At 47.5% G+C, this 22,687-nt stretch overlaps 1 protein-coding gene across 7 annotated transcripts in view; it reads left to right on the top strand.

Annotated features, from left to right (window-relative positions):
• The window catches only part of ATP11B (ATPase phospholipid transporting 11B (putative)), a 1,683,501-nt gene that overhangs the window by 1,450,071 nt on the left and 210,743 nt on the right, over window positions 1-22,687 (top strand). The window contains exon 30 of one of the 7 annotated variants that reach the window (XM_069618661.1): window positions 7,268-7,393. The exons of the other annotated variants lie outside the window; for them this stretch is intronic. Within the exon in view, the coding sequence (XP_069474762.1) occupies window positions 7,268-7,393 (126 nt within the window). The remainder of the gene's footprint in view (window positions 1-7,267; window positions 7,394-22,687) is intronic. 7 annotated transcript variants of the gene reach the window in all.

Raw genomic sequence — 22,687 nt, 5'->3', positions numbered from 1 at the left:
CTTTCTCTCTGGTGTTAAAATGTTGTATTCTAATGTAACGGCTAGAATTGGGTTGTTTGGACAACTCTCTGGGGGTGTTCTGGCTGGGGCGGGGAACACGGCAGGGGTGCCCACTATCCCTACTTTTATTTGCCATAGCAATGGACCCCTTAGCTGTGAGACTGCGACAACTTTATGAGCAACGGGGGTGGTGCTTGGAGGTACACGAGAACTAGTCTCACTATATGCGCACAACATTATTTTGTATATTAGAAACCCAGATGGCAACCTAACACCCAAGAAGTTTAAGCATTTGGAAAAATATCAATATAGTTAAAATGGTCTTACCTAAATTACTGTACCTGTTTCTTAATGTCCCAATATGGCCGGGTCCCCAATTCTTTGCAGAACTGAAGAAGTTACTAATATTGTGGAGCCTGAAAATGCCCAGGATAAGGTGGGAGTACCCAGTCAGACCTTCGGAAAGGGGCGTTGTTGGACTACTTAGAATGATGTGTAATAGTGGACAATTCCCACATGTCAAATTGGAAACGAGGGCGGCTCTGCTGTACTTGTTGCAAAGCTCCTTGCTCTCATTTAAGATAAATGACCTATGCCTTTTTGATCCATCGGCATGCACTGTGTGTGCATGGAAGAGGCTATGCTGCAGGCTACAAACCCCTCTCCTATATACCCCAGATCTTGGTGTCTGGAATATTCAAGCTCTGGCCCAAACATGTGATAAAAAAAAGGTTAGCAGAGACTGGGCAGGACACAGGGTGTAAAAGATGAAGGACGTTTACCCAGAGGAGTCATTTGTCACATGGGAACAGGTGCAAGAGAAGCTTCAGCATACATTCGGGCTGGCGTTCCAATTCCACAGACTATGAGAGGCATTTAAGGTGTGGTCGCCATCATTCCCGGTGGAACCCAGTTCCACCGGGACATTCCCCTTTATGACTTGTATAGTTAACTCAGCAACCTGTAGGAACGTAGTGGCAACAATATATGCCATGGCCCAAAAGTATACTCCTGGGGAAGAATTGGCATGCAGGGCAAAATGGGAAAGGTATTTTGGTAAGGTGGTGGTGGACGCTGAGTGGAAATCTATATGTGAGCAATCTAAGAAAGTGGCAATGAATTTTCGCTTTAAACTGATTCAACTTAAAACCTTGCACAGAGTGTATCTAACCCCAGCTGTCAAGGCAAAGTTTGACAGTGGGAGCGATGGTAGATGCTCCCGGTTCGGTAAAGACAATGCGATTTCATTCATGTACTGTGGAATTGCCCGCACTTGGTTACCTTTTCGACGCAGGTGGTTGTTAGGGAGAATTCTCTGTAAGGCTAATTTCCCAAACCTAGTGAGTCCCCCAGCAGCTTTGCTGGATTTTTGGGGTTTATTTTTTTTCTCTCCTGCTAAGAGTGAGATTCCTTTGCTCCCACTCTTAGACATGATTTGAGGTGTTCCTTTGAATTTCCATGTGTTTTATGGGCTATGGGGTCTTTTACTCCATAGGGTCTCATGTGTTCTTTTGATGTAGGTTACACAGCACCCTCCGTGCCGTAACCCAGGGGTGTCGTAGCGACCCCCCAACATAGACTCCATACCCTGGAACTGACTACTGTCTCCCAGGGCATGTAAAGTCACCATTGGCTTTGCTAGTCCCAAATTATGAACAGAAACCAGTACAAACCATCATATTGTGAACGTACTGGTCGGGGCAATTCGATTGCCCCGGGGGTCTGTTGTTCGAGGGGGCACGTCTCCGTCCCCCCTGATCGAGTTTTGGCTGGTGGCAGTGGATACTACTTTTTATATTCAACTGCAAATATATCTCTATGGGATTTTCCCATTGTTCGAGGCTACCAACTTTAATTATTTAATTCTTATAGCCTCGAACATTTTATGGGCTATGGGGTCTTTTACTCCATAGGGTCTCATGTGTTCTTTTGATGTGGGTTACACAGCACCCTCCGTGCCGTAACCCAGGGGTGTCGTAGCGACCCCCCAACATAGACTCCATACCCTGGGACTGACTACTGTCTCCCAGGGCATGTAAAGTAACCATTGGCTTTGCTAGTCCCAAATTATGAACAGAAACCAGTACAAACCATCATATTGTGGACGTACTGGTCGGGGCAATTCGATTGCCCCGGGGTCTGTTGTTCGAGGGGGCACGTCTCCGTCCCCCGTGATCGAGTTTTGGCTGGTGGCAGTGGATACTACTTTTTATATTCGACTGCAAATATATCTCTATGGGATTTTCCTATTGTTCGAGGCTACCAACTTTAATTATTTAATTCTTATAGCCTCGAACATACCGCCGGTTTATTTATTTAATATTAATTCACCGGTTGGTATTTCTTGCCAGAACTCGATTCTAAAATGGCGTTCTCTTCTGTGACTCCAACCCAAGTCGAGCCCTTTGTTCCACTTTTTTGGCGGGCTTCTCCACAGAAGCCTCCAAAGCCTCCAAAAGTGGTGCCGCTCTGTCTGGGTACCACAGGGGGTGCTGGAGGGGGTTTAGGCACCCTGGACTGAGTTACCTTGGTAACTCAAGTTGCACTCTTGTGTGATTGGCCCAAAGTGGTGAGCCGGCCACTTAGCGTGTTTGATTGACAGCTAGGATGAGTGAATGGGGGTGTGCTGCATAAAAGCAGGGCTTTGGGGACTGGAACTTCAGAAGTCGCCACGGGACCTAAGAATCCGAGGAGGGAGAAGCTGAGCCGACCTGCAACAACGACCCCACCGGTGGAGCCCTGCTGAACCGTCTCACCACTTTTCCCGACGACAGAGGAGATCTCCAGTCCGGAGAGTCTTCTTCCTTTGACTGGTGGGGATAACCAGTTTTGCCTTCTTTTCACCTTCCTGGAGCAACTCGTGGCCGCCTTGCCCGTGCCAAGCACCCCGGCAACCGGAATACCATGGTTTACCACTACCGCAAAGAGAAGGGTAGTACCTTTTAACCGGAGGACTCCGCAACGACCTTCATCTTTCCTCCACGGCGAGACCTCTTCTTCCTCTGGACGAAACGCCGACTTGCACCTGCTGCCAGGAACAACTGCCCCCACTGGAGCTCCCTTCACTCTTAAGGTACTGTGTCCCGTCTGGCTTCCCTTGCGACAGATCGTTCAGGGTGACAGTAAAGCCTCGACTTTCTAACTTGGGCTAGCCTGGGACAACCTAGCTAACTTTTCCTGACTTGAATTTCATACTTTTTGTGCGAACTATCTACAAGACTCTTTGGGCATAACCTTCCTGTGTGAACCTGGACCCCTTCTGCTTGCTCTCTCCAAGAGTGGGCCTTGCAATTGACTTCCTTGCTCTCCAGTAGAACTCTGCCTATCCTGCCTTACTGTGGTTCTTTGTAAAAGTATTGAAACTTGTGTGCTTCCTTAACCCTGCCTTTTTCCTCCCTTTCTTTACACCTTATTAGAGTGTCATCTTATGTTAAGCGCTCACCTCTGTCTGAAAATAAGTGGTGTTTCTCACTAAGACTTGTCTAAAAAGTGAATAGGGTTGTATATATATGATAGTGACTGTGTGCTGAATTTACTCACCTCGTTTTTCCTAGTGTAAATTACAAGTGTGTTTTTAAATAAATAATTGTATACTCTTACACCAAAGCTCTGGTCAGTGTTTGTTTGTACTACTGTGTCTCTGTACCTATTCTGTATACTCTGCATACTGCCAAACTCTTCTTGAGGGAAGTCTGTCTGCTCAGCCACAGCTACCAAGTGAGTCTGTGTGGTACAGACTGCTACCAAGTGGGTTTACTGCCAAACACCTGTAGTCTTAAATCTTTTGCAGTGGTCCCTAAGGGAACTGCACAGGTTTCTGCCTAACAGTGGTCGAAGTGGCAGGGGGTATGGTTGATTGCAGAGTTCTGCTGACCGTTCAGAGCTGCATGTTTTGGCTGTTACAGGGCATCTCGAAGCGGGGTAACAAATTACTTTCACCATGCATGGTCCTGGCAAAAAGGTGCATTTTAATGTTGTCGAGTCCTGTGGTGCCAACGCTGCCCAGGTGGTTGAGAATCGGCCTTGTGTTGTGATATGGAACAAGAGTACTGCAAGAACAACACCTATGGGCTCTAGTTCTGTAGACGTTTGGGGTCCTGTGCGGGGCATACTCTCTGCTAGGGAAGAGACTGCCTAATGGAGGAAGCATTCAAAGAGGGGGGCAAGGTTGGGTAATGGTGCCTTAGAACATGGAAGGAGCCAGAGGCAGCTTAACATTTTTTTTAAAAAGGCGGCGTTCAAATGTGGGGACACGGAGGGTATGGTCTGCCTGCTGATTTATTTGTAACCTTAGTTAATTTTTATGCCGATATGACAGTGCACTGAAGTTAAGTAGTTGTGAACATGAACTTACTTAAATAACATTTTATTTTTTTTAAATAAATAATTCTTGTGTTGAAGGAGGCGGCTTTGGCCTGGATAATTGCTCGCTTGTATTGGATGTATAAGCTGATGAATTTCTGTTTGAGGGCATTGGTAGGTGTGTTTTTCCAACTAGCTTTAGCGAACATTTTTTCAGACCTGAGGTTAGAGAGATCCTGAGTGTAACAAGAATTGGTGTGTAATGCAGGTTTGGCTTTTTTAGGGGCAAGGGGGCCAATAGTTTCCACAGCGTTGGTAAGTGTGGTGGTGTAGAGGTCACCTAGAGTATTAGAGTGCCCAAGACATCCATAGATTCAGGGTTCAGGGTATCTAGGAACGGTAGGAGATTATTTGGTAAGTTTCCTGGAGCTGCTGGCCAGTTATGGCGGTAGCCGCTTGGCAAAGTGTTTAGTCTTCTGGGTTAAAGGGAGAGTGAAGTTGATGTGGCGATTCGACCAGGGCCAAGGGGTGTTCGATTTGACTGCGATGTGACAGTTAAGGTCGACTAACCAGTCTAGGGACCGTCCTTTTGATATGTGTTGGATTGACTGAAGCCTAGGGCGGCTAGCGGAGTGGTCATTGAGGCTGAGGTTGAGATCCCCCAGGAGAATCATTAGTGAGGAAGGCTTGGTGTTATGAACTAGGGTTTGTAATATGTCATCTTCGAATGTCAAGGTTACACCTGGTGGGCGAAAGACAAAGTGGAATGTGATAGTGTTTGTGGGGGAGGAGGTGAGTTTCAGGGAGAGGATGTCACAGGCTTCATTGAGCGAGGTATTAAGTTGTCTGATGCGCAGATGGTCTTTGGCCACCTCTGGAGTGTAACCTATCACTCCTGAAGATGGAATAGCCTAGGGGATGCCGAGGGATAGGGCGGGCCGGAGGCTGCATGTAGCCAGGTTTCAGTGATGGCGAGGGTTTTGCGATGATCTGCTGTTAAGAGATTGTGGATGACCAAGGCGTGCACTGGGAGTGAACGGGCGTGGACCATGGCTATATTAAGAACAAGTTTGGTGGGGGGGGTCGCCAGTCCCTGGTTCACTGTTATGGTATGTGTGAGTAGGTTCAGCATGAACAATATTAGGATGTGCTAGATTCAATGCAGTGTTCAGGGCGAGTAGGGGCAGCATCAACAGGGTGTAGCCGCTGGGGGTGGCTAGGAAGAGCGCTGGGCCTTGGCTCTGGGCCAGAGGAGGATGTGAGCCATGTTTTAGTGAGAGCGAGGATGTCTAGATTGTTGTTGGTTATAAGGTCATGAATGATGTGTGTGTGAGCCACCAGACATCTGGTGTTAAGTAGGGAACAGTGCAGTGGGGAGCTGCAGTGGAAAGGGGGTCATTGGCCTGGGTGTGAATGGCTGGCGAGGTGTTGCTGGAGGGGGGAGATGTTCCTAGGTGGAATCTTGGAAGATGTGAGGTGCAGCATTTGAGGTGGTTGTTAAAGGGGCAGGGGAGCAAGATGTTAGTGGGGCTGGTGGTGCGTGAGGCGATGTATATGATGCGGTCGCAGAGTGGGTGGGGTGTAACTGGCTTAAGTGGGCAAACTGGTGGCCAGTGGTTGTGAGTGGGTAGGTGAGGGGCCTGTGACTCCTGTCAGGCGGAGTTCTTGCCTGAGGTGGGGAGCGAGAGTCGCAAGTCCTTGGAGATCTGGTGTGGTTTGGAAAAATCAGCAGTGTTGGATCTGGTGCTGGCAAGTGCGGCCGGGGGTCTTTGGATTTGTCCTCTGAGAGGCGAGTGGAGGCAGAGGAAGCAGATGAGATGCATGGCGGGGTGCATTTCAAAGTACGACCCTGACTGTGTGGCGGCTTGGGTGGTGCTTTGTAGGATGCAGAGTTAGCGTCATGCTCACGTTAATGAGGTGGGAGTACAGTACATTGGATTGCAGAATGAAGGCGTGTCTTGGCCTGCAGGGAGGGAGCGAGGGGCGCCATGTTAGTGTTAGAGTAGGGCCGGCTGTATGGGCCCATCATGGAAGGCCTGGTGGGCAGTGTAGAACTGGGCTCATGTTTGGCCTTGAATTGAAAGTGTTGGTAGTGGCCTGGTGAGGCGGGCGTGGAGAATTTGCCAGTAGGTATTGCGGGAGCAGTGGCAAAGGCTGGCGTGGCCGGCCTGGGAGGGGGACTGATGTCGTAATTGGTGCGCATGGGGGCAGCATGGACTTTGATGCTGCTGCCGAAGCTTGTGCAAGAAAGGGTTGGGAAGGGACAAGGTGTTGGTAGCCACATAGTGAGAGTGTCTGTGCGGGCGCAAGGAGTGAGTGGGTAAGGCTTTCTGTGATGGGGACGAGAAGGACAGATGGTGGTGAAGCTCCAAAGTGGCGGCATCCATCTTAACACAGTCCTGAGGCATAAAAGCTGTAATAGGGTTGTCAGGGGATCTGCATCTAGGTGGATCCAGGGTGCCAATCCCAAGGTGGAGAAGAGGGCCGGCAGAGATTAATACACAAAGCCTTAACTTCTGGCCTTGTCTTGCAAGCTCAATCATGTTTTTTTACTGGTCAGTGTTATGATGAAGTCATGAAAGGACCATTGGTTAAAATGTTTAGTTTTTGCTCCCATGTCTGCATTTGAGAACATAGTCAAGATGGTGGAGAGTAGTTGAGACACAGGGTTAACTACTGGTAAGTAATTTCTTTATTGCACCTTCAAGGCCTGGTTACCCATGAAGTGCTTTATTAAGTCTTCAAATGCAAGATTACTTAACTGGGAGGTGTTTATATCCGCAAATCCCTGCAGTGGATTGCTTGAGGATAACCTTTGTTTAAATATAAGTTTCCTTAGCACTGAAAAATGTGAACAGGTTCTAATCTTTGCAGGATTGTGTTTTTAAAAGGGTGTGGGACAACCCTTCTCCCCCTACCCTCCTGTGTGCTGGTGTTATGAGATGTTACTTTTCTCTCCTTCTAGATGGACAAGAATAAGGGTACAGTCAGCGCAGCATATGACTTTACTGAAAACAGGCACAGAGGGGAGGACAATAGACAATTGCTAGCTGCTGCATCCAGCCAACAGGACAGTACTTGTGTACACTAGGTAGTACAATGCCCTGTACCCTCATGTGTAGTCATGTACTCATCTGTTAATCTCAAAATCCTCATACTTATATAGGTTCTCCAAAATCCACACTCACGAGCATGTTAAACTAATTGCAAGATTGTTTTAACCACGTCATCTTTTCCGTTAACACATTATATTCTTTCATTGTGCATCATACTCTAACCTTGTGAAACCTTTTGCAACCACTTCTTACAAAAAGTTTTTTTTATTGTGCGTTACCGTGTTTTTAATTTAGTATACTACTAATTCAAACACATTTTTTTAATATCAACATGCACATTGCAAGCTCACATCTTCTGAAAATTCTAGTGCACGTTTGTGTGGCTTAAAAAAACATTCTTTCTAGGACAAAAAAAGTTGAACCTGATGAATGGATTATCTGTAATTCGTTGCTTCTGTAAACATTTGTTTGTGAGCCCTTTTTTGTTAGCAACTGAATAGCCTGGCTTAATCTGACCACCCCGTCCTTAGGTGGTTAGTCATACACTAAAGGCTTCTGGGTGGCTTGAGGTTTTCTTGTTCCAGTAAAGCTTGCAGCATTGTATTGTTGGGGCAAGAGAGTTTTCTGTACATTGCCACCACTGTGGCACATGCTTATTTTAGGAACGGAATTACATTATAAAGCATTGTGGTTGCATATAGGTGAGTGAAAAAATTATTCAGAAAAAGTTAAAGTAGCAAACAGTGAGGGGGCCCATCAGGGTTTTTAAGCGAGAAGTGAAGAATATAAACTGTCAACAGGTTAGGTAGAGGGTGGCTGGCAAAATACATTTGTGAGAACTCAAAACTAACAGATCAGAGATGCAAGAAAAATGGAAGCATAATGAAAAAATAACCTTTAGGTACTTTGGCAGAGCCCTTGCCTGCCTGTGCGTACTGGTGGTAAAGTGGTGTTGAGGGCCGAGTACGACTCCAAACCAGTGGGTGATGGGCCTGGGGACAATTCCTGAGGCACTCTTCCACTGTCCAAGACAGTTGGCAGGGGACAATCTATGGTGAAAGTAAAACCTCTCCTCTCAGTGTGGCAGAAACTAAATGGCCCCAATTCCCCTACAGCGCCACAAGTCTATGGCCAGTCCCGCAAAACAACCCAAGTACAGCCTGCAGGTGTTTGAGAATCATGGGCTCCCACAGGGCCACATGGCGCTAGCAGAACCATGCATCCCCATGCACAGGAAATCTGCAAGCTTGCACAGGTTCACAAACCTACCCATGAGTACTGAGAATCCACCCGTGGGCCTGCATATACCCATAGGATAGACAGAACTTCTCAAATTCATGATCATGCCCATGAACAAACCAGACCCCTCGGGAATGCAGTGACCTTTAATCCACACTTGCACAGCCAGATTACACCTATGCTAGTTTTGGTGTTTTTGGAGGAAGATGTGGTCAGCTATACAAGGAGTTTCCATGGCATGGCAAGAACTATGAAGGGGAGTTTTCTAGTTTGGAGTGGACATAGTCAAGTAGGAGACAGTCACAGGAGGTGGTGTAGAGAAGGTGGAAAAGAGGTTACATCTGCTAGGAGGAGAGGAAGAGGTAGCAGAGGGTGGTGGTGAGATGGTGGTGGAGTCCATAACTTGACAAGAAACGAGAGTAGGTGGTGGACAGATACGAGACTTGCCGGAAGAAGTGTCAGGATGAACTGTGGTGAAATTGGAAGTGGAGTGAAGATCAGGTTCTGAAAGAGCAAAACACTTGGTGAGACAAGGAAGGAAAAAGAGACCAGGTCTGCCCAGGGCAGGCAAAAGAGGTGTAAGGAGGAACAAGACCCAGGCAGGAAGGTAGGAGTAGTGCAGACTCAAGATTCCAGAGGAAGCCTGGCCGCATTCAGAACAGAGGAGGGGCCTGGGAAACGAGTGGCATTAATCAACACCTGGCTCAACCTCTCCGAACTGCCCAAATGTCAATACTACATGCACTGGGTAGAACTCGCCCAGCGCATCTTCTCAAAGGGGCCCAGAAGCCAACCCGCCTTAGACCTGGAAGAAAAGGCTGCCAGTAGATAGCTGAGGCTAGGAGCCCTGGGAAGCTTTCATCTAGGCGGCTTGACTTTCAAGGCTATCCAGGCGCTTATTTGTGCTTTCATTGTTCACGTGGGACTCTGTCATGTTACTGCCTCAACACTGTTTTCAACTAAAAGACTAGAACTGCATCTTCCATGTCTGGTCGTTGGATCTCCGACCTAACCTCTGTCAGGACATATTAAAATGAAAGAATATGGGGCAAAATGAAGACAGTGCTGATACGAAAGAAAAGACAAATGCAGAGAGAACAAAAGCAGGCCAGATAAAGAAAGATTGTGGCAAGATAGTGAGAAGGGACCACAGTTTAGAGTGGCAAGGCAAAATAAAGAAGGGTGGTAAAACAAAGGTATAGGAACACGAGCAAAAGGGGGTACAGTAAAGAGAGTAAATGCATGCACCAAGACTGTGCATCTCGCAAATGGAAAACTGCCTCAAAGCAGATGAAAAGCTTTGGGCTTGCATGGTATCTACCAAGTCTGAAATTGGCTTTGAAGGACAAGTTTCAAAAAGTGCATGAGTGTTCCAGCTGCGCTGGGTTCATGAATTGCTAATTTGTTGCGTTTGTTCAGGCCAGTTCAGGCACTTCAGTGTTGTACAGAAGGACCTGCAGAATGGAACTCTGGGAAAGGAGTGTGTTTCCTCCTAGCCAACATGACCTACAAATTACTTTGTATGAAAAGGGATAGTTCTATAAGAATTACATTGGTTGTGTGCTATCTTTCGATAGTACATTTCATCGTTTCTAAGTGTTGGTTATGAGGTCTAACCTCCACACCTTAATTCAGTGCTGGGAAACATAGAAGCATTCTCTGTCTCTATGCCTTTCACGGGTTCAATAAAGCATACACCGTTGTTTCTAATGGTTACTTTTTCCTCTAGACATTAGCTTTGAAATAACCCAAATTGACAGTTTTGCCTTCCCAACAGCACGGGTGAACCTCAATATATATCCACAGTAATCGTGACACTCCCTAGATTTTGTATGGTCCCCCTCCCAGATTCCTTTTTCCAAGGTTACTGTGACATAGCAACAGGCAGAGCAGTAGAATGTATGTACGGAATCATGTATTGCTTTCTGAATGCTACATGTATTTCACTCCCTAACAGGAGTAAAAGGCCAACTGCATTCAAGTAATGTAGCAAATGTGGCAGGGTGATGTTGAAGATTAACTCCCATGGCTAGGATATTTATTTATTGGTCACTTATTAGACGCTTATACAATAGTAAAACTGTTTCTGAGCACCCACAGGGCAAACAGGGTGGGGGCAGGGGAAGACAGTCAATTACAGCAAGGATAAATAATTGCAATAATAGTACAAACAAATAATGAGAATAAGGGAAGGGAGACAAACCTACTATGCCTTGTGAGTGTTCAGAACGTGCAAGTGCAGAGGGGCAGGGGTGAAGGATAAGGTGCATGATGCTCTTGGAGAAGTGCTCAGGGTAAGTGCTAGGAGGAAAAGAACGTAAGTGCAACCACCAATGAGTGGGTGAGCCAAGTAAGTGCAATAGAAAGAAAGCAGCTGAGATGAGAGATGTGGGGGGTCAAGGCCCCGAGGACACATAAGGGGCCCTGCACATCAGTCACGCTACTTTAAGATTAGCAGGGAAGAAAGGAGGAGAAGGTGGTAAAGAGAAAGGTCTTGAGGCTTTTCCAGAACTTAAGGAGGTCTTGCTCAAAATGCAGAGGGAGAGGGAGGCTGTTCCACAGGAGGGAGCCAGCCAAGGAAAGTGATTGCCCACCAGCTCTCTGTTTAGCAAAGCGCTTAACACGCAGGGAGTCGGTGCCGTAGGAACAGAGGAGTCTAGAAGGAGATTATTTGGCCAGGAAGCATTGAAGATAGTGGTCCACGGCCCCAGATAGCCTTGCGTATGATACATAGGGATTTTAATTTAATCTGTGCTGAGACTGGGAGCCAGTGAAGGCTTTGTAGGGCAGGAGCGATGCAGTGCCTGGGCTTGAGACCAAGGATGAGTCTTGCTGCCCTATTCTGGGTTAGCTGGAGGGGTCGCAGAGTGGATCAAGGAAGTTTAAGGACGAGCCTATTGCAGTAGTCTAGCCCGGACGGAATCACAGCGCCGGTGACGTTGAGTCTCTGGGGGAAGGTGAGGAAGGGAAGATTCTGTTTTTTTGTGGGATAAGTCGCAACAGCCATGTTTATAAAACTTGTTGTGATATTGCTACCTTGAGTCAGAGCCTTAGGAAGAGTAAAATGTGCATAGCCCTAATGTGTCATGTATGCCCTTGGGTGGGCAGGAAATAATTGCTGCTGTGAAATGGTCTTGTTACTCCAGTTCAGAAGTAGGATTTTGTCTTCAAGCATTTTAGCAGTTCAGTGCAGATTAAACATAAAAAGTGCTCTTGAGAGCATAGTGAATCAAGCTCAGCAAACCACTAGCATTTCTAAAAATAAAGTCAAGATCTCATCTTGCAACTTTTGGAAATGCTCTAGTAATTGTTAAATTCAATGGATTGCTTTTCTCCCGCAGATTCGTCATCTGATCAATATCCTCATCCAGCTCTGCTGCTCGGAAACGTTTTCGACAGGAGGTGCAGTGGAACTTGACTCGGCCGTCGATCCGTCCTGCTCGGTGCTCGAGTGTCGGCAGGTGTCGTATAAATACCACGTCACTACGCCCCATGCTTCAGCTCCTTTGTTCTGCGCGCTTGCACGCTGCATGGGGAACACGACTTTGAGTCTTCACTCAATGTTTCTTGACAAAGTTTTCCATTTTCTTCAAAACCTCGGCCGCAATGTCTGCTCACCAGATTTCAGGCTTAAAGAGATGAACCGACTGCCAGTCCAAAATGCCGATGACCGACCCCCCCACGACATTTGTCTGTGGTGCTTGGGTGCCAGTCATGACACGAAGGTCTGTGTGTCGTGCTCAAAAATGCAGTCCAAGTCCCTACGTAAGAGAGCCGCGAAACTTGATTTGGGCCATCCTGCACATCGTCGCCACAGTCACTCATCCCGTCTTCCGAGGCCGAGATGGAGGAAAAAAAGAGGAAACAAAAGCATTGCCTAAAAACGAAGAAGCGGTCACATTCAAGAAGCCATTCTTCATCATCTTCCTCGTTGAAAGAAGGAGCGACCGCCATTGACATGAGTCTAGCTCGTTGTCAGAAAGCAGTAAGTGCTCGGTTGGGACAACCACTCAGGAAGAATGAGGAAAGTTTAAAATCTGAAATGCTTGAAATGTTTCAAAGTTACTGGAGGTGGGGTGTGCCCCCCTGAACCTCTCACTCCCAGCAAGCTTTGGCAGCAAAAGCGGCGCTTAGTGCTCCCGACCCCATGCTAGCCATTCCATCAGCACTGAGGACGCCGAAAAATGTGGCTAAAATGCCATCGACTGTCCATCGCAAGGCTGACCATGTCCACCCGTCATCGAAGCCATCCATCGGCGCCGACAGTCGTCTCATCTGCACTGAAAAATATTAAATTGGCTCCAAAAACTGTCACATCGGCATCCGCTGGGAAACCCTCGACACAGACTGTCGGCGATGGTTCCTTCTTGCTATTGTAAAGGTTGGGATTCTTCGCCATGCGGTCGATCTTCAGCATCGATCAGCTCGCGACCAAGGGGACGTTGACCCCATTTATTCTGGCACCGGCAGTGTCGATTACTTGGACGACTAAGCCGATTTATTGGCTCTAGCCCAGGGATTACAAGATGCCAGTGGCCTCAATACTTCTCCAGACCTTGAGTTCCAGCAGGGTCAGCCATACATGCCTACTCATGCAAAATTCAGGGCCTTGGTTTAAAGTCTGCTGCTATACCCCTTCAAGGGTACAAACGTACAGACATTCTGGACTAAGTTCCTGCAGTTGAGCATAATATGCCATTCAACTCGGCTGTAGCAGACCCCTTAACCTCCCTATGCAACATCCTTGCCCAATCCCCATGTAAAAACCAATTTCACATGGAAGTATAGGCCGGCAAGAGAAGACCCTTCTTTCCTCGCTACACACCCTTCTCCAGAATGGCTTGTTATGCAAGCTGCCAAAATTACCACCAGACCTGCAGCATCCTCATCCAATCTGCCTCTGGATAGAGAGGTAAAAAATGTGGACACAGTGGCCAAGAAGGTTTTTACTTGTGGCAGCATGGCATTCAAAGCCACCAGCATAGCCTGCAGATTTGGAAAATACTACTTTGGATTGTGGAAATCTGTGGAGCATGCAGCTGAGTACATCCCCGAAGTGCAATGCGGGATGGATTTTTACAGCTGGTGGAGGATGGGAAGGAGACGGGCCAGGACTGCATTGGCCGTTCAATGGGGTCAGCAGGAGGAGACAAGCCTATTTAAAAACCTCTGGCTTCTCCCCAATTATTCAGAGCACACTACTGGAAATGCCTTATGAGGGAGATTTGCTTTTTGGCAAAAAGGTGATCACTCTTTGGAAAAACACAAGGTCTCCAAAGTTACCACTAAATCGCTGAGCCTAACCACACAGCCGGCCAAGCCTGCCTTCAGTGTTGCCTGAAGAGGCAGAGGATACAGATGGTATGTACCGTATGGCAGAAAGACGCAGCTTGCGCAAACCATACAGGGGCAGAGGTGTTTCTTCCGTCCTGGAAGGGGCAGAGGGGCCTCTAGAGGCCAGCAGACTGCGGTGGGGGAGGCTCGACCCTCTAAGCCACTTTGATTTTTCACTCCCATGACTTACCAGTTGGTGGACGGTTGGCAGCACATTGGCCCCAGTGGCAGGAGGTTACCTCAAATGCCTGGTCCCTGCAGTTGATTGGGTGGGTTTGTCTGCCCTTTTAAAGAAAACCACCGGGAAGACCCACCTCGAATCAAACTGGTACATGAACTCCAGGAAGAACTGAAAGCCCTGTTGTCGAAGGGTGCTGTGGAAAGGTACCTCCCGAACAGAGAGGATTGGACTGGTATTCCCGGTATTTCCTGGTGCCCAAGAAAGGAGGAGGTCTGCGTCCCATTCTGGACCTCGGGGCTCTCAAGTTCCTTAGGAAAGACAAATTCAGGATGATGATGTTGAGAGAAATTATCCACACTCTCTAGAACTTCAGGACTGGCCGGTGTCAATAGATCTGCAGGACGCTTATTTCCATGTGCTGTTATCGAAAGCACAGGAAGTTCCTGAGGTTCCTCATAGGGGCAAGCACTATCAGTTCAAGGAGCTACCCTTTGGTTAGACATCCGCTCGAAGGTTCTTCACCAACGCTTGGCGGTAGTCGCAGCTCAACTCCCTCTCCACTACGCTTCCCCCTCAGCCCCCGGATTCCTGTCATTCCATGGGTTCTCTGAGATTTCGATCAACCATGATCTTAATCAACCCGGACTGGGCGATGAGAACGTGGTATTCTCATCTCTTGGATCTGTCCCCCTCACCGGTTGCCTCGGCATCTGAATCTCCTAACCCAGTTGGAAGATCCCTCAACCTACATGCGTGTCTCTTGGGAGGATGAGATATGAGTGGGACTTCTCAGAATAGGTACTTGAGGTGTTGTTGGCTGCACGCAGAGCATCTACAAGATCTCTGAATGTGCACAGGTGGAGAAGATTTGAGGCTTGGTGCAGGGAACGTGAGATTGATCGAACATCTGAGTTTCGGAAGACCTATCAGTTATTCGTGGCCCATTCTTTGTCCCGTAAAGGGTTAGCTGTGATAAATCAGACCCTGTCTCATTGGATTGTTCTGTGCATAACCGAATGTTATCAGTCGGCGGGCAGGGAACTTCCTCCCGGCATCAGGGCACACTCAACAAGAGGGGTTTCGGCTTCTACAGCCATACAGAGAGGAGTTCCCTGTTAGGGACATATGTTGTGCGGCTGCATAGTCATCCGTGCACACATTTACCAAGCATTATTCTCTTGATGTTGCACGCAGGGCCGAGGCACGGTTTGGTAGAGCAGTTCTGCAAAATCTGCTTGTATCGCACTTTCTGCCCTCCTCAGTGTCCTAACTGCTTGGGGAGTCTATCAGATGAGGAATCTGCGGGAGAAAAGCAATCCATTGAAGGAGAAATTACTTACTGTAATGATCTTTCTATTGATTCTTCTCCCGCAGATTCCTCATCTCCCCTCCCATCCATCCACGCTCAAAGTTCTTATCGCTCTACACTTCCGTCCAAGCGAGAAGACATCTAGTAATGACTCTAAGGTGACTGCTTCTATCTTGCTTAGCAAAGAATGTTTTTTTTTTGTTTTTGACATCTCTATTCTCTGCGGTCTTCCTGTTGGGATATTCCTTGTGTTAAGTTTTTCATAGGTTGATTAGCCTTCCCTCCCGTTGTTTCCCTCTGCAGCATTCAAGTATGGGGGAAAAAAGGGGGAGAAACTGAAGCATGGGACCATAGTGAAGTGGTATTTATACGACACCTGACATCACGTCCGGAGCAGACAGTCGAGTACCGAGCAATTGATTTGTGGGGCTTTTAATTCTTTTCCTCTGTCTCCTTTGGGTCTGGTGACATTTGTTTAAGAATAGTTCAGAGTATGCTGGGTATACTTTGATGCCACCATTGGTAATAGTGTGCAGGATAATGCCTCTGGGGGGTGAAAGCAAAAGGTGTTGCATTTCTTACTGGACAAAAGGCTGTATCTGATGGAAGTGAACTACATATATTTAGTTCATTTCAGTTCAGTCTCAGATGAGCAAAAACAATGGCTTAGATAACTTGGAAGCCTTGATGCATATTTTAACGTTTGTGATATGTGACCCCTTGATCAAAAGGAAAGCGTCTCCCTCCACTTCAAAGATTACAAAGAATTCAAAGTTACCAAGGGCTTCCCATTCTGATTTTACCCTATCTTCCTTTTCTGAAAACTTACGTTTTGAGAAAAAGTCTTCTTGATGGTTAAAATGCAAAATTGTGCTAATACAGTTGTCAAACCAATAGAGACATTGAGTAAGTGATCAATTATTCTATCCTCTGCCTTCTCAAAACATGTTTTACCATGCACTTGCCCCACAACAACCTGTTTGAATGAATGGGGCCAAGTGGGGTTCTTAAACAGTCTTATGAGCACTTTTTCATTTGTTACATCTCCGGTAGTGGATCTTTCATAGATTCACATGCTGTTTGAATATTCTCAGATGTCAGACTGTGAATCTTTGTAACAAAACAAAAGCAATTTGCATTTACATTTTAAAACTGCTGTCGCTTAGGTTCTCTTTTAGTGTCATTGTGGGTATTCTTCTACAGCTTGAGAATTTCCAAGTTTCTAAACACCCATCGGTGGTCATGTTCCAACTTCACTGAGTTTCCAAGATACTATTTCAGCTTCCACAGTTGAGGACGTCGTTGTGTGCTGAAACTATGCCAGACTTGAAGCAGAAAAGCCTCTTCACGGCCTGTTCCAACTGTCAACAAATAAATATCTATATTGAAGACTATCACTATGACGTTGTTTGTCTGTTCCTAAACCATGACATCAACAACTGCTCCTTCTCTAACAAGGCGCTCAAGGACCATCACAGAATGTTGGTGGCTTGGTTGGATGAAGGTGCTGTGGCGTCTCTTTTGGACTCTGTCCAGAGCCATGCCTCTCTGTCAAAGCAGAGCTCTAGAGCACACTCCCTCTTCCAAAAGGGCAAGGTCCCTTGAGGAACCGTCCAATGGAAAAAAGGTGAAAAGAGACATGTTACCCACGCTTGGGCTTCCACAGCATCGACCACTACTTTTACATCAGCACCTTAATTGACGGCCTCAATGTCTAAGCCTTCCTTGTCCACGACATCTGGTGTGCTGTCAATGTCTACGACCAAAAGCACCCATCAACGACTTCCTCTGCCCCGATAACGCCACTTGAGTTGACGGCCCAGAAACATGTCAAGTCCTCCACTCTGTCGACGACTCTGTCCACGTCTCCAACAACTTCACTGTCGACGATACAAATGCCTCCATATGCTGCTGCTACATCTACAACCACTTTGTCCTCAAGCAAGGTACATACCTTGTCATCGATGACCTCCTTTAGCCCCTAAAGGAGTTTCCTGGGCAATGGATTCATCAGGTACACCTTCAGTTCTGGCAGCGCCTACTCATACACAGCTAGTCTTAATGCTGGCACAATCTATACCTGCCGCTACCAGGTTCTTCCACGATTTTACTGGAATAAATACCCAGAGCATGTCATTATCACAGACTTTGAGGATCCTAAAGGTGTGTTATTGGTGGACGAATATGAGGATGTTTCTCCATTACTTTGGCACATCATCCTCCTATCATACCGCCCCACGTGTACCTCCTGCACCATCAGAGCCACATCCGAAGCCAGCTCCCAGTCACCCAGAGCCTTTTGACATGTCAGTGGACATATTGTCTACTTTGGAGATTCTTGTCTTAACTACAATACAGACGGCTGACTCTTTCTCTTCTTCCATGTGAGGATCTTCCTGCAGGCCTATTGCCTGCACCTCTGACTGGATGCCCCACACACATCCTTATGGCGGCCCCTCCGCAGTCTACCAGTTTTACTGACACCGAATCTGAGGATGACATCTCGCCGGGTAGAGTGTCTAATCGCACTGATACCACTGATGAAGTCGATGATCTGGTACCAGTGAATGGTGAACCCGATGACCCACCAATCCGAGATTCTGCCCCTTGCGAAATTGGTTCCTTCCATGCCCTCATGACTAGTGCTGCAAAATTGTTTGACTTACAACCAGTTGAACAGATAAAGGAAGACTTCCTATATCAACACAGGGAACACACTAAAAAGTATATGGTCTCCATACCTGTCCTCAATGACATTTGGAAGGATGTTCAAGAGAACATGAAGAACCCATTCATGGCTCCTCCCAAGAAGGAAAGATTTGAGAAGAGGTATAAGGCACTGGATTCCACCCCGAAGTGTGTGCGCATGCAGCCCAATCCGGATTAAGTGGTGTCAGCTGCGGCCTGGAAAATACTCTAACCCATCCTCTCCATGTACAGTCCCACCTGACAAGGAAGGAAACAACTTGACTCATTTAGAAAGCGCATCATTTCTGCTCCGCGATTCCCATCAAGTTGGCCATTTCCATGACTATCCTGTCCCACTATGACAGAGAATTATGGTATAAGATGGGCTCCATTCTTGATTTCTTCCCCGATTACAAAAAGGAGAAAGCTTTTGCGCTTTTTCACAAAGGTGAGACTGCGTCCAAACATCCCATATCTGAGGCTTACGACATTGTGGACACTAGTTTCATGCAGATGGGAAATGGAGCAGCGCAACACCGTCAGGGATAGCTCATGGAGACTAATTATCATTCAGAGGTTCAAACTAAGGTAATTGATATGCCATTCAACAGGGAGGACCTCTTCAGGAAGCATGACATACTCCAAGCCATCAAGGCTGATACTGATCCGGCTTATCCCTTGGAATGCTTCAGCGCCAATCCTCATGCTTGGGCAATGTGACTCCAGGCCCTCCTACTGGTCTCAGTCATACCGTTTAAACACATACAACATATCGGACAGCGACCAAGTAAAGTTCCAGGCCTACCGGGGGAACCCATTATCACTGCAGTTTCTCTCACAACAGACGCCAATCCTCCAAGCAAACCTGACCAGGCTTTGGTTCCACTCCTCCACTTTCACAACCTAGGGATGGGTGTCTCTCCAACAACACTGACCAGTGCTTCAACATCACCACACCAGAGAAAATGGGTGTTTTCTTTGATTTGGCACAGACACACATTGAAATTCATTCAACCTCTGCCCTCTATTGCTCCCTCTACAAGAGTTTAGAAGCAGCTGTCATTACAACAGCGCAAGGTCCAGTCCCTCCTTTCCAAACGAACGGTCGAATATGTCCTGGTCAACCAGCAAGGCCAGGGTGTCTATTCTATTAAAGAAGAAATCCAGCAGCTGGAGGCCCATATTACACCTAGGCCTCTTCAACAAATTAATTTGTTCCCAAACCTTCTGTATGGTCATGCTTCAGCACATACTAATTAAGCCGCCGGACTGCGATTTTCTGTCCTCACTGGGCCTGAAGACGTGTATTTTCATGTTCCAGTACATCGACACCACAGATGTTTCCTGAGGTTTACTGTTGCAAAAAATTGCCATTTCAAGGCCTTCCCTTTCGGTCTCAAATCCTTGCATAGAGTATTCACAAGATGTCTGGCCCTGGCAGCAGCTCACCTCCATTCTTCATGGATCCACGTCTACATGTACCTCCTTGGCTGGCTGGTCAGGGCTGCATCTCTCCCTCTTTAACATGCAGTAGCCACAATTCTATGTCATTGCTTGGATTCTCTGTCCACTATGCTAAGCCCTGCTTGGCTTCTTCTCAACATGGTCTGTTCTTGAAATCCCATCTGAACATGCTCTCTTGCATTGCTTCCCCATTAGACGACAGAGTTAAATCCATCCTTGTGAAGGCCTATTTGCTTTAACGGAAAACGGCTGTGTCAGTCCGTGACCTGAAATACCTGTTGGGCATGATGTCTTCCCGCATTCCCCTGATCCAGCACTGCAGGCTTCGGATGAGGCCTCGCCACAAATTTCTTGATTCCGGCTGGAAGCAGATCTTGGGCGATTAGGAAGACCAGATTCGTCTGAAACAATCCTTCCATAAAGCACTCCTTTGGTGGGCCATGCGTTCAAATATCACCTAAGGGGTGCACTTCCAGCTACCAGACCATAAGGTTAGTGTCTCTCTGGAAGACTGGGGAGCCCACACAGGAAAATGACATGCAGAGGCCTCTGGTCACAGGAAGAAAAGGTGTTACACATCAAGGTCCTGGAGTTGTGAGCAGTGTTCTGGGCTCAAAATCCTTTTGCCTACAGCTTCAGAGCCGAGTGGTTCGGGTTTTCACACGAGCACCATATTTACATCTGCAAGCAGGGCAGCACGCATTCCATCATTCTGTCATTATAAGCCCAGGCCCTGTGGAAATGGACTCTACTCCACGAAATGTTCCTCATTCTGTTTCATCTGCTTTGGTATACACAACATAGTGGCAGGCTCCCCCAGCAGGGACTCCTATGGGATTGCCAAATCTGTGCACTTGTACACTTTGCTGTGGCTGTTTAGCTTCTTGTCTTCCCCCGAACCCATCCCTCTCTCTCTCTCTCTCTCTCTCTCTCTCTCTCATCTCGCTTCCTGCTCTCCCTTTAATATCTAGGTGTTATATTTGTCTGTGATTTCCAAATTTGGGTGTATTGAAATGTTCTGTTGCAAGATCAGTTTTGTTGCTTTTCCCTGCTTCTTACTTCCAAATCTGGGTGACATTAAAACCTGCTGCCGTCTAAATGCTGGCATTTCACATGTGTGGTTGAACTCAAATCAGCGTATTTCATAATCTGCCTCCCTTGTTTGAATCTTGCTTAAAGTACCTGCTTCATTTGTACCTGTTTGGCTGCTAGGCCACCTGGTGAGTTCGTTGTGTACTGTTGTGGCTGTCTGTCTGTCTCCCACCCCTGGGTATCCCTCTGTCCCCCCTCCCTATGGTGCTCTCCATCTCTCATATCTATTCGAACTGCTTCTCTGGCACCTATCTTCCCTCTCTTTTGAAGCCTGCAATGAAAATATTTAAGGGTCTCCTGGTCTCAAACCCAGGTCTGCCCATTGCTGACGCCTCCCCTATGTCAGTGCTCTGTCCAGGCAGACTTTTTACTGACATTCTCATTGTCATTCCCTCCCCTGACCTATGGACTCCCCATATGGTTTCTGTCCTCTCCACCTTTCTGCTCTTCATCCATTAATGGTGGAACCAGATGGTAAGTGCTCTTGGCACACTTCCCATCATTCAGGTACTACCGGAATGGCACCAGGGCTCTCAGACCAAGCTCCTCTTTCTTGATAGGCATCTTCCGTCTCTCATTAGCTTCCTCTCCTCCGCTACCACCCCATCTTCCTGCTCACCCCCTCCGGTGGTGGTACCTCATCCCTGTACCCCTCCTCGGAAAACCTTTAAAGGTAGCAGCCAGCTTCACTTAGCTACCCTCGATACTCGCTCTGCTGTCAAACACTCCTCTGACATCTGTCATGTCCTTGAAGGCTTTGACCTTTTTGTATTCGCACTCACCGAGACGTGGTTCAATGCCAGCTCTGTCGCAGGTTTTGACACCCTTCTTCCTGAAGGCTACAAGATCTTCTCCAACTCAAGGCCCAACCGGCCTGGAGGCGGAGTGGCCCTTGTCTTTCCTGAATGCACCCCTGCCTCTGGCATGCCCATTCAATCCTACTCCTCCTTTGAAATCCTTGTCTGCAAAGTTTGCATCTCTCCTACCCTGTCGGACACTCTCACTACCATCTACTGGGCCAATCTCCCTCTTCCCATCAGAGAGGGCCGACCTCACCTCTTCTCTCCTCACTTCCACCTTTAAACTCCTCCTCCTCAGAGACTTTGTTATCCATCTCGACTCTTCTGATGTGGCCTTACCATTCTTCCCTATGGTCCTACTCATTCAGCCGGGCACACTCTTGATGCGCTCATCTCAGCTGACCTCTCTCTTGGTCTGATCATTCTCTCCTCTCACCTGGAGTTCCTCGGCTTCCAGGCTAAGCCGATGTCCGCACTCCCAGCCGCCTCCTCGGTCATCTGACCAATGAAGTGTCAGTAGCCGTCTTTGCCACCTCTTTTATTCCCCCTTCCACCCCAGCTATTGATCTCACTCCGACTCTGTCCTTGCTAACCTCCACCTCTCCATTTACAACACCCTTGTCATCGTTGCCCCTGCCATGAGGATCCGCATGAAGCCTGCCTCAAAGTGCAGCAGCTGGTATGATTGCGACCTAGCCCAGCTGAAAAGCAAGGGCAGAGTTGCAGAATAGAAGTGGTTGGCTTCTCGCACATCCTCTGACAAACTATCCTACTGCCTGCTCCAAAGGCATTACAGACTCTCCATCCGGTCCAAGACGCGGTCCCATATTCAAGATTGCATCTCTGGGACCACCAACAACACGGCAAAAGTTTTCAAAATCTGCAAGGACCTTGCAAATCCTACTGCAGTCTCTACTTCTCCTCTTCCTTCACAAGCCCTCTGCATGCTTTGGCCTCCCACTTCACAATCAACACAAGACATCCTGTCTTCACTCTCCTTCTTCCCTCCCTCTTCCACCTGCACTTAGGCCTCCCTTGACCCCTTTTTCTCCTTCAATCCTTCTCACCCATAGCATCGGATGAGTTCACAGAGACTGTTTTCTCTATGAAACTCTTCTCCAAACAGGTGCTTCCCTGCTCTTCCAGAACTATCCAAGACAATATTGCCACCCTCGCTCCCTCTTGCTGTGTTCTGCAATCACTTTTGCCACTGACTCCTTTC

This window comes from Ambystoma mexicanum, chromosome 10 (assembly GCF_040938575.1).
Source record: "Ambystoma mexicanum isolate Mex_15411 chromosome 10, UKY_AmexF1_1, whole genome shotgun sequence".
In the NCBI taxonomy this organism is placed as follows: Eukaryota; Metazoa; Chordata; class Amphibia; order Caudata; family Ambystomatidae; genus Ambystoma; species Ambystoma mexicanum.
This window is presented reverse-complemented; position numbering and strand designations above follow the sequence as displayed.